The following is an 11,598-nucleotide window of genomic DNA, read 5'->3' as shown; positions in this document are numbered from 1 at the left end:
GCCCAGCGCGTGCGGCTGGGAGGCGCTGTGGGGGGCGGGCGCGCGGGCGGCGGCCGGGGCTATGGCCGAGGGCGGCGGGGGCGCGCGGAGGAGGGCGCCGGCGCTGCTCGAGGCGGCCCGCGCGCGCTACGAGAGCCTGCACATCTCGGACGACGTGTTCGGCGAGTCGGGCCCGGACAGCGGCGGGAACCCCTTCTACAGCACGTCTGCCGCCTCGCGCTCCTCCTCGGCCGCCTCCTCGGACGACGAACACGAGCGCCCCGGCCCCCCGCCGCCGCCCGGCGCCCCGGACGCGCAGGAGCCGGAGGAGGACGAGGCCGGCGCGGGCTGGAGTGCCACGCTGCTGGACCGCCCGTCCCCGCGCTTCGAGGACACCGGCGGTAAGGCGCGGCCTGCGGGGGCGGGGGCGGCCCGGGGAGGCGGGAGCGCGGGGCCGGGAGAACTCCGGACGCTCCGTGGGCCGGCCGGTCGAGGGCAGTTCGTGTCAGCACACAAATGGGGCCGCGGCAGCGGGGATTTGAAGTGCGAGAATCAGCCTGACTGCGTGGTGCGGCGGGGGGGCGGCTCCGACTTGCCCGCGGGTGGAGAGGATGAGGCGGAGGCCGGGGCCAGCACCCTGCCGCTGGCAAAGACCTGGGGGGGAGGGGGGCTTCCCTCACTTGCCAGGAGTGTCCAAGCCAGTCACACCTGTGGGGTCGCGCTCAGGGGTGCGTTTGAGTTAGGCTTTACTAGTTGAAGGGATTCTGCAAACCTGACGCGGCTTGTGTGTCTGTTGCCGGCTGGGGGCGGGGGGGGGGGGGCGCGTAAGTCATTCTGTATTGATGGCCCCAGAGCAGCCTTACCCAGGTGCCAGGGGTGGGGCAGGTAGCCTTTGGAGGGAGGCCCAGTGAGAGCCTCTGGAGAGGCCACCCAGGGCGTCTTCACTGGCTCGTGTTTTCTCTAGTTAATCTGAGAAACTTTGTCCGTGCCTTTCAGGATCACTTGCTAAGAGCGGAGAAGAGTGAAAGGACAAGTTTAGCAGCGTTAAGGTGTATGCTCTTGCGCCAGAAGGCACTTTCATGTGTGTTCAGCTTAACGCCATGGTCGTGGTCAAGCCCCTGATATCTGGAGGTCGCAGGAGTGCTGGCCGCTGAGGCTGCCGGAGGTCCTCTTTACTGCCTTCTTTTTCCGGAGGTGGTTCTAAAACGTCTCTACTTAACCCTGCAGAAGCTCTGTGGCCTCTGTGGCCTGTGCCCTCCGGGAGAGGTGGAGACCAGCCAGCAGTTTCCACCTGTCCCCTGATGCTTTTTGTTCCTTGCTCAGCAGCCTTCTGTGGCAGGCCCTTGTTTCTGCACACCATTTTTGTGTGTGGAAGAGTGTGCAACCGGTGTTGTTGAGGACCAGGGAGTGGCCGTACTGGGCATGATGCGGCTTTTCCTGTGGCTCTCCCTGATTGTTATTCAACCATAGGAGGGCAGGCCCAAGGGACCCCTGGCTGGTGCCTGGGCTTGGATCTGGACATGGTGCTGCAGCCTGCTGGTAGGCTGCTTGGGTTGGCTGGACTCTCTCAGCAGGGAGTGGTCTGCAAACCTCCTACAGGCAGGCTGCAGTGTGGACACCCTGAGCTACAGCTGGGCTCGCAGGGTCCAAGTTAACTGTGCCGTGTTTTGGAATATAGTTAAATTTAACAACGTGTTCTCATTTAGGCTTTGGTTAAGAGTTTGGGAATTTTCAAAGTCACGTCACTCTGCATAATCCTTTTAAACCTCCTACATTTTCCAGAATGTCATAAGGGTTTCCAGCCCCAGATGGCTGTTTTCCATTAAATTAGCTCTTTAAGAATTGTACATACCCAGAGCTCTGGTTTGGCAGACTTGATGCTATGAGTGCTGTGATCCAGTTTTTGATCTTGGAACATGAGATATATGTCCTCTTGTTTCCCTACCTCTCCCGGGAAAATAGGAGAATTGTGTTAGCTTAAGCCTGGTTATGAATAAGATCCATGAGGGTGTTGGTGTGAGAAGGATGAACACACCTAAATACATTTTCAAGCAATATTACGTTTCTTAGTAACCTATACTTCGGAGAAATTCTGCATCAGAGCAATCTAATCCAGCCACTGCAGCACTTAAATGGTCGTGAAGTGCGGGATCATATGTCATTTAGCATTAGGTTCAAATTCTGCTTCCTTCGGATGTTCACTGAGCTCACACCTGGACCTGAGAATCACAGGCAAGCGCTTTAACCAAAGACATTAGTGGTTATTTGATGGTATTTATACCCAATTTTGTTTTCTGGTTTTGTGTGGAAGCTTGCTTTTAAAATCCAGCCCTAATGAAGAATTTCCTTTCTTCCTTGAAACAGTCTTTCCCTGAGGGAAATTTGGGGTGGTGGTGGAGGGGTGAGGTTGATGGCTTATTAAGTGTGAGTTCAGATTGCCTGAAACAATGGGATATGATTTATGGGGGCTGAAAATAGATGCCGGGCAGAGAAAACCCTTGTGCCTAGTGGTGGTGGTGGTGGGGGGGGGGATGGACATGTTTATTAAGAGGCTGAGAGTTGCACCCTGGCCACTCTGAGAGCAAAGAGGTTCAGGCTCTGAGGTTTTTTCAAAGTGTAGAATCTAACCCCACTTTCAAGGAATGCAGCTTGGGCCTTTCTTCCATCTTTGTTCCCTGGTTTGTTGACAGACCTCTCTTGGCTGGTGGGGTAGGATAGGGAGGCAAGCAGGAGGGTGGCATTTTGATCTGTAATCAGCCCTCATAAAAGAAAGTCCGTAGCAGAAATGGCTGTTGCTGCTAGAATCGGATGAGGAAAGCAAAGGATTCTAGACTTAGGGAACAGGCTTCCTGTCTGCCTTTTGCTGTAAAAGCATGTGTATGTGTGTAAATAAGTGAATATGTATGTGTGCGACCGTGTCTTACAGGTAAATCTGTATTGCTTGTGCTGGTTTGGGCTGGTTGGGACTTTTGGGGGGGGGGGGTTGTTTTTAAATTAGAGATTACAGCTGCTGTCTGGGAGCCCTCCGATGACCTGGAGTCCCTGTGCATGAGAGAGGTGGAGGCATTGGGCACCACTGAGCTTTGATCTGCATTTGGAGTGCACACAGTAGGGAGATACTTGGTGCCCAGCTGAGCGGAGGAGGGCAGAGAGGCAGAAGCATTTCTGTGGTTCAGGTTGAGACTCCTCCGCTAGCTGTTCTTCTAGTCTTTCCAGACTCTTCCTTCTGTTTTGTTCATGTATTTAGCTTCCTGGATCAGGAGCTCCAGAAGTGCAGCCAACAATTATTGGTGGAGCGGTCCTCTCCTTCACCCCCTTCTTTCTCCTCCCTGGGTTCTGGTTGTGCCTGGAGATATGGGTCCCCTTGAGATGGTTTAAATACAAAGACCGTGCTTGCAGGGCTGGCTGACGGGCTCTTAAACCCTGTGTGAATGGGGGGTCAGCCTGGGAGCTGGAGATGCTTGCTGGGAGCCCAGGGCCCAGAACCTTCTCATCAGACTTGCAGCTCTCCCTCTAAAATAGCCCCCTCAAGCTGTCAGCCTCGCCTGCCCACTGTGCAAATAACTGACACAGCATGCAAGCTCACTCTTTGGAAGCAGCATGAAATTCAGGCTGGCTGCTTTTTGGGCTTCTGCCCTTTCGGTTTCTTATTCTGAGCAGTCTTGTGATTCGTTCTCTCTGAGGAGGCAAAGGAACAGGCAGATTCACAGATGCTCAGGGGCTCCCTTGTGTTCGGCTTTGTCGGTCCTTTGTCATGGCTGGCTGGGATCTGAGCTGTTTGCTCTTTCTATTAGAGGTTGGACTTCACAGGAGTGTGTTCTCTGTGTACATGTGTACCTGTCAGGAACCCTCGGGAGGTATGACCTTGAGAAGCTGGAGAAGACCACAGGGCTCTGAAAATTAACATTGTGAAATGTTTTATCTTAGAGTTTGTTGTTGATTTATTTGGCCTGAAGTCTTTTTTGACTAACAAGTAAGAGGAGAAAAATCTTTCTCTTAAAGCCAGAGTTAAACGGATACTCTGATAATGGATTTGTGAGTGGAGGTACCTGGGCTCCTGTCGTTGTCGTCCAGGATAAGCAGCTGCACTTTTAGCTCTGTACCACGTTCGGTGGCTCCAGGAGGAACTGGGAGTCTGGGCGACCTACAAGGTACATCTTATGCAGTGCTGCATAATAATCAAGCATGTGCCCCCACCACACAGAATTCAGAGAAGGGAGCTTCCTGGAGAGAGGTTTTGTTCAGGGGGTGGGCATGACGCTGATTATAACCAGCAGTCCCCATTCATAGCATGCTTTTCCTCATTGTGCCGAACCTTCAAGAGTACTCTGAGAGAGCTCGTATCACCTCCACTTTACAGAGAAACACAGATAGGTCTTTTCAGTCAGGGTCTCGGGTGATGAGATTACCTGGTGAAGTGGTAGCCTTCTAACTAGGCAGACTTGATCGTTCAAGGAAGGTTGTGCCTTTTTATTTTTTTCTTTACAGCATCTAAAACCTTTTTCAGTCAGGAATACTTTCATATTTTTACATGGAATTGCTTTTAACTTTTTTGGGGGCGATATGCAGTTCTGTGCGGTTTAAGGCAAGTATGGATTTGTGTAACCAGTCCCCACAGTCAGATAGGAGACAGAAAATCTAGAATTTTATCTTTTTATTTAATCCCTGCTACCTCTCAGCCATTGTGATGAGAGTTTAGAGTGTTTCTGCAGGTAGCAGGGCTTTGAATACATTGGGAATCTGGGGGTTGTGTGGGGTCTGGTACTCAGTTTTAAAGTAGAAAATTCACCTTTATTTTTAAGAAGTGTGATTGTATATATTTTTTCTTATTAACAAGTTATATATGTACATTTTAGGGGAAAAATGATAAAATTTTAAGAAATCCCATAATCTCTCATTACCCTAGATAATCATAGTTAATTATATTGAGTACATCGTTCATGTATCTTAGATTACATCTTGTTGGGTGACCTGCTTTTTAATTGTAATTAATATATTGTAAATGTTTTCCATTTAAATTTTGAAGTGTCAATTTTAATAAGTCCATGATATTACACATTTCCCTCTGGGTGGGTGTTGAGTTCATTGCCCCCTCCCCCTTATATTTATTATGCTACGATAAATATTCTTGAAGCTTAAGTTTGTGTGCACATCCTCAGCACATTCCTTAGCATAAAATGACCAAAACAGAATTGAATTAAGGACACACTGTAAGGTTTTTGATATCTGTGGTGAAATAGCCTTCCAGAAATGCACACTCCTGCTGGCAGTATACCAAAAAGGCTTAGAAGGTCTTACTTAGAGGACCCATTCCAGTGCATGATCCCTGCTGCTAGGGTGCTCTTAGAGGACCGTTGCATTTAATAAAGCTTGTTGAGGTGTAACACACACAGAGCGCGTGAGTCATAGTGCACAGCTCAGTGCGTACAACTGAGACCCAGATGAAGATCAGGAACGTTCCCAGCACCCCAAAGATTCCCTCCTGCTCCTTCCCAGTCAGTTACTCTCTGCCTCCAGGGGTGATCATTATTCCGACTTCTATTCCATCAACCATCGATTAAGTTTGCCTGTTCCTTTGGTCTGGTGGTTCAGTTCATCAATATATCTTATTATTGCACGTCACAGTCTTTAATTTTGTATCGCGTGTAGTATTCCACCATATAAGTACTGTAGTTGGTTATCCATTACCCTGTTAATGGTGTTTTACATTGTGTCCAGTTGGGGCTTCTCTGGGTAGAGCTGCTTCAGACATTCTTGTGTTTTTGATGGACGTATACGTCATTTCCGTTGAGCACATAAACCCGGGAGTAGGTTTGCGGGGTCATAGATTAGATGCAGGTCTCACCCTCGGCACTGTTGTCCTTACGGGCTGGATGACGTTTTGTTGGGGAGGCCTGTGTTGTGCATTGCCAGATGTTTAGCAGCATCCCTGGCCCCTACCCACTGAATGCCCGGTGGCACCCTTCCCTCTAGTTACGGCAACCAAACATTTCTCTGGGCATTGCCATATCACCTGCAGTTGAGAACCACTGCTTTATTTTTTTTTTAATTTATTTTTTGAAAAGATTTATTTATTTATTTGAGAGAGTGAGAGAGAGAGAGCACGAGCAGAGGGGAGAGGCAGAGGAAGAGGGAGAAGCAGACTCCCCACTGAGCAGGGAGCCCGATGCAGGGCTCGATCCCAGGACCCTGGAATCATGACCTAGTCGAAGGCAGACACGCTTAGCCAACTGAGCCCCCTGGTGCCCCAAGAACTACTGGTTTAGTACATACTGCCAAACAGTGTTCCAGTGTATACACCCACTAGCGATGTATGAGACGTGCCATGTATTAATTCAGCAAACATATTGAACCCTGCTGGGATAAAATGATAAATAAGACCTGTCTCCTGGGGTCCAACAGGAGAGACAAAGTGAAGAAAAGGAGGAAGAGTCTCTGGCAAACAGTGTGATCCAGTAAACATGGATTTATATGGGATTCCGGAGGTGCACCACCTGATCCAGCTGGGTTGGGGAAGAAGCAGCACCTTTGATGGAGGTGGCCCCTAAGCTGCATCTTGAAGAACAAATAAAGATTAGTCAGGTGAAGAGGAAGGAACAGGGCATCTCAAACTTGGGCAAAGGCCAGGAGGGGAGAAGGTATGCCACTTGGCCCATGTGCGGCCCCACTCTTTTCCTAAACTGAGCATCCTGACCTGAAGCCTTCTCAGTGAAAATGTCCTGAAATGTGACATGATGTAATTGTTATCATATTGCAAGTAACTGTAGCTGGAATCTGAGCTCCCAAGTTCAGGCGTGGATATAGATGTTACCTGCAAATGCTGGAGCCCACACAGAGGGGGATTTGGCAGGTTTGGTGAGAAATATGAACTTAGAGAGGGTGGAATCTGTGGAGAAGCCCTGAGGTCTTCCCTTGAAGGAAGGCAGAGGGAAAGGGACAACTCAACTTGTGTTGGCGGGAGGAAGCATGGTATTACCTTGGGGTGGGAGGGATGTACTACAAGAGTAACAGGTTCCCTAAAACATCCTGTGACATAGAGCTGATGCTCCACCTAGACTGGCACATGGTACAGAGAGCCCCTTTCTGCTTTGTGACTTTCAGAAAGAATTGTTACAAAAGTAGGAACCTCAGGCCATATTTAACTGTATGTTTAATAAATCGCTTTACTAAAAAGTGTAGAACTGCAAATCTTTACACTCTAACTGGGACAACATCACTCCTTGGCCAGGATATTGGAAACTTCATCTGCTTTGATTTCCAGCTTCTAGTCTTGTTGACACTCCCGCCCCATCCCCATTTCTTCTGTGGAAGAAGAGCGATCTTTACAAACATAAGCCCATCCACTGACTTTTCTGCTTAAACCTTCCAACTGAAGCCAAAGGGAATTCCAGAGTCCTTCGCAAGGCCTCCTCCATAGCCTTAATTTCCAGTGTCCCCTTTTGTCCCCTGTCCTGCCATCAACACAAAATCTATTCATCTCAGAGCCTTTGTGCCTGCAGGGCCTGTACCTGGAATGTTCTTCATGGAAGCCCTTGCTTGTTAGTTTGGTCTTGGTTCGGATGTCACTGTCTCCAAGAATATAAAATCACTACCTTCCCCCTGTCCCTCTTCGCAGCCACATGAGCTAATACATTTCCCATGTAGGATGAGACCTTGGATGTCTTGCTCACAGTTAGGACATGGTGAGTCTTCAATGTTTGTTGAATAAAGGAATGAACAGAAGAATAGATGGACACAGAGCTAGATTGTTAAAAGTGAGGATGGGAATCAGCACCAATAAAGAAATGTCTAAAAGGAGCTAAGCATTTTCTACATCCCAAATAGTGGAAGAGAGGTTGGGGCAGCTCTTGGGGGGAACGGATTCCTTACTAGGAAGGCACTGAAGCAAGTCTGGAATGTATTTTACAGGGTTTTCTGTCCTGTATAGAACACTGAACTTGGCCTCGGAGGAACTGTCCAAGCATTGGGCTCCTGCAACCTGCCCACCTCCTAAGAGCTAGAGACCCCCTGACAGGAGTCTATTAGAAACTTGCAGGGGAGCCAGCTTCTTGCACCCCTTTATTTAACAGGTGCTTGTATGTCAAGTACTTTGTGCCAGATAGTGTTCCAAGCACTTCCTTTTTTTTTTTTTTAAAGATTTTATTTATTAGAGAGAAAGAGAGGGCACAGGCAGGGGGAGGGGCAGAGGGAGGGAGAGGGAGAAGCAGACTCCCCACTGAGCAGGGAGCCCGATGCGGGACTCGACCCCAGGACCCTGAGATCATGACCTAAGCTAAAGTTAGACGCTTAACTGACTGAGCCACCCAGGCGCCCCTAAGCACTTTGTAATGTGTGTAATCCTCAAAACAATCTTGTGAGGTATTATCCCTATTTTTAACATAAGGAAACTGAGTCACAGAGAGGTTAAGTGACCTCGGGTGAACTAGTTCCTTTGATTAGGGGACAAGGAAGCTTCATACTTAGAGCGTGAGTATGGAACACGGTATATGCGGGTCAGATCAACTAATTAATGATAAGTCCCTTGCAAGGGTCCCTTGAAGACCAGTGTCATTCTCCAAATCTGTTTTGCCTGTTGCCTGTCTTCCCGAGCAGCGGCTGCTCCTTGTTTCCCAGCACCCCTTGCAGTGAGACGGGGATGCCGCCTGGATTCAGGACAGTGGAAAATGAGCCAAAGTGTGGACTCCACTCTCAGGCCTGGCCATGTGGAGGCTCCTCTGAGCCACACGTCAGAGATGTTGGGGGACCTTGTATCTAAATCACCGTTTGGGGAAAAGCCACTCACACATCAGTCATATTTTTTTTTTTTTAAGATTTTATTTAATTTTATTTATTTATTTATTTGACACAGAGAGAGAGTGAGAGCAGGAACACAAGCGGGGGAGTGGGAGAGGGAGAAGCAGGCTTCCCGCGGAGCAGGGAGCCCGAGGCGGGGCTTGATCCCAGGACCCTGGGATCATGACCTGAGCCGAAGGTAGACACTTAACAACTGAGCCACCCAGGCGCCCCACATCAATCATATTTATCGTGAACTAAATTTATGTTGGCAAGAAATGAACTTCTTTCTTGTTCGATTCATCATACATTTGGGGGGGGCGTTGTTAGAACAGCCAGCTTAACTGGCACAGACGCTAAAGAAAAGAGGATTGATGGGGGAAAAGCAGATTCAGATCAGTAGGGCCACATGCCGAATCACTCTGTGAGGATTCATGAGGGGAAACCATGGAAAACAACCCGGAGAATAAAAATGAATTCTTTGTTTCTCTCGGGGAAATTCCCACAGCAACTTTGGGAGCGGACAGGTAAGATAATGCAGGTAAGCAATGTGCATAGGGCGTTCTAGATGCAGGTGTTTAATTGCACATCGATGGTTTGAGGCTGTAGATGGCTTGAAAGGGGCTTGGTGGTCAGTTTATGGCTGGAGAGGATCCGGGGCAGAAGGCCTGGGCTGTGCCCTGTGCTTATCCTGTGATTTTGGGTAAGTGGCTCAGCAGAGTCCATCATCTATGTAGGAGTTCCTTCCCAGAGTTCTGAAAATCAGTAAAGATGTGTGGGGAAGCACAGAGCTGGTGGTTCATTACAGGTAGCTTTATCTTTCTTCCTTTAAGCTTTTGTCCTGTGTGGCCAAAATGCACATGATCGATATTGTGCTACTTAGAAGATTTACTTAGAAGATTAGCAACCGGGAACCTTAGGACAAACCCAGGGTACATATTATCAGCCAGTGGAAGGTGGGCACTGTCTTTGAGGCCACCCCAGGTGCCTCCAGCCCCTTGGCAGCCCCTCAGTTCCTGAGGCGCCCTGTGAGGCACCACAGACTGAGAATCCACCTCGTACTCTAATGTCAAGGGCCTTCAGCTGGAACCCAGGTCCGGAGGGGAGAGTGACCCCAGGCGCAGGTGACTGAGGCCTCTGAGAAGTGCCGCATCCTTTCCAAGATGGTGAAGAGGACACGGATAGGTCAAATTCTGACATTTCAAAGCCGCCCAAAAGCGTCCATGACAAAAGCGATTAAAAATTGAATTATTTCGGATGGCATTGGAGAGGGAGGACACCTGTTTTCTTGTTTAGGAAACTTACAAAGAGAAGATCAGGGATTGGGATAAAGGATGATTTTCTGGAAAGAAAAAATGTAAATCAGTGGAATTGTCTAAAGAGTGGTGAGAGTCTTGCTTATAGATGTTCCTCCTGCGTTTGGGGAAGGTGGGGAACATGTAACATCTTCAATTTAAGTTTTCCTGAGAATCCCCAGCTGACTTTGGGGGGGCGGGGTGTCCTATGTGACGATTCTGAGATTCTGTGAGTGAGCAGACCTCCACTCCAGAGTCACATAAAAAACAATCCACACCTCCTTCCTCTTTTGCCTCTAATGAAACTTGCTTTCCTCAGGTCCCAGCATTTGAGGCAGATAAACATGTTCCCTTTCGTTGGCTCTTACTAATATTTCAGCAGGATTTCCAATGTGTTTTCCTTGGCTGGCTGGGAAGGTGGACCATAATTTATGGCATCTTAGGGGACATGCACGCAGAATTCCAGTGGGATCCTGGAACAGAACCTAATTGGAGATCAGAGACCATTGCAGTGAGAAGCTTTTGTTTAAGATTGAAAGACGTGCATGTTATGCAAATATTAGCAAGCGTAAGTTCACACTATCTATCGAAAATTTATAGACTCATTATCTTCAAGAAGGCTGGCAGATAAGAAATAGTTTCTGGGAAAGATGCAGGTAAATTCAGGGAGATGGCAAATTACCCCAGGGAAACCGGAATGGCTAAAGAGTATGACCCAAACTTTTTTTTTTTTTTTTAAGATTTTATTCATCTATTTGGCAGAGAGAGAGAGCCAGAGAGCACAAGTGGGGGGAATGGCAGAGGGAGAAGGAGAAGCAGGCTCCCTGCTTAGCAGAGAGTATGATGTGGGGCTCGATCCCAGGACCCCTGGGATCATGACATGAGCTGAAGGCAGATGCTTAACCGACTGAGCCACCCAGGCGCCCCCTGCCCAAACTTCTGAAGATGGTGTGTGAGATAACTTTGGTGGGAAGGAATGAAGATCTGCAACTGTCTTTGATTCTCTTTCTCGGGAAGGCATTGTGATGTGGTGCCCAAGGCTTTTTAGACAGACACATGCTCGGGTGCCCATCCCAGCCCTGCCTCTAAAGTGACACTTCCCAGAGGGCAGCTGCAGGCACCGAGTGATGTCACACAGGGTCAGTCACAGGAGGCACTCCGCAACCTACCCCTTCCACCATCTTTGCTGGGTTTGGAAGAGTGGTATCAACATCCCTGATGTCCCTGCTGCCAAAGGACCAACCAGAGTCACATGCCCAATGGGGCATGCCAACATTCCTTCACCCCATCAGGTTATTGGCAGCAAGGTTGGAAGATTTTTAAATCTCCTGGGAAACTAAAGCAAACGGCTCCAAAAAGAAGTTTCAGAATGCAGACTTCATACCATGTTTTGAATACATTTCATTCATTTGGCAGATACTGACAGTGCTTACGATGTGCCCGGCGCTGCATTAGAAACTCTGACTTGAGAAGTTAACAAGAAAGGGTTCCAGCTCAGCCAGCATGGAGTCTGATGAACACAGGTGGCCCTCAGATCATCGTGGCGCTGAGT

The 11,598-nt window shown here is 48.9% G+C and overlaps 1 protein-coding gene across 3 annotated transcripts in view; it reads left to right on the top strand.

Moving 5' to 3' along the window:
* The first annotated feature begins 61 nt into the window (after positions 1 to 61).
* PGBD5 (piggyBac transposable element derived 5) overlaps positions 62 to 11,598 on the top strand; it is a 96,937-nt gene continuing 85,400 nt past the window's right edge. For all 3 annotated transcript variants that reach the window (XM_035008433.1, XM_035008434.1, XM_035008432.1), the window contains exon 1: positions 62 to 380. In XM_035008433.1, the coding sequence (XP_034864324.1) occupies positions 62 to 380 (319 nt within the window). The remainder of the gene's footprint in view (positions 381 to 11,598) is intronic.

The sequence above is a fragment of the Mirounga leonina genome, unplaced genomic scaffold (genome assembly GCF_011800145.1).
Source record: "Mirounga leonina isolate KUSES-001 unplaced genomic scaffold, KU_Mleo_1.0 Mir_152, whole genome shotgun sequence".
NCBI lineage: Eukaryota > Metazoa > Chordata > Mammalia > Carnivora > Phocidae > Mirounga > Mirounga leonina.
Note: the sequence above shows the minus strand (reverse complement) of the source record. Positions and strands in the feature narration are given on the sequence as shown.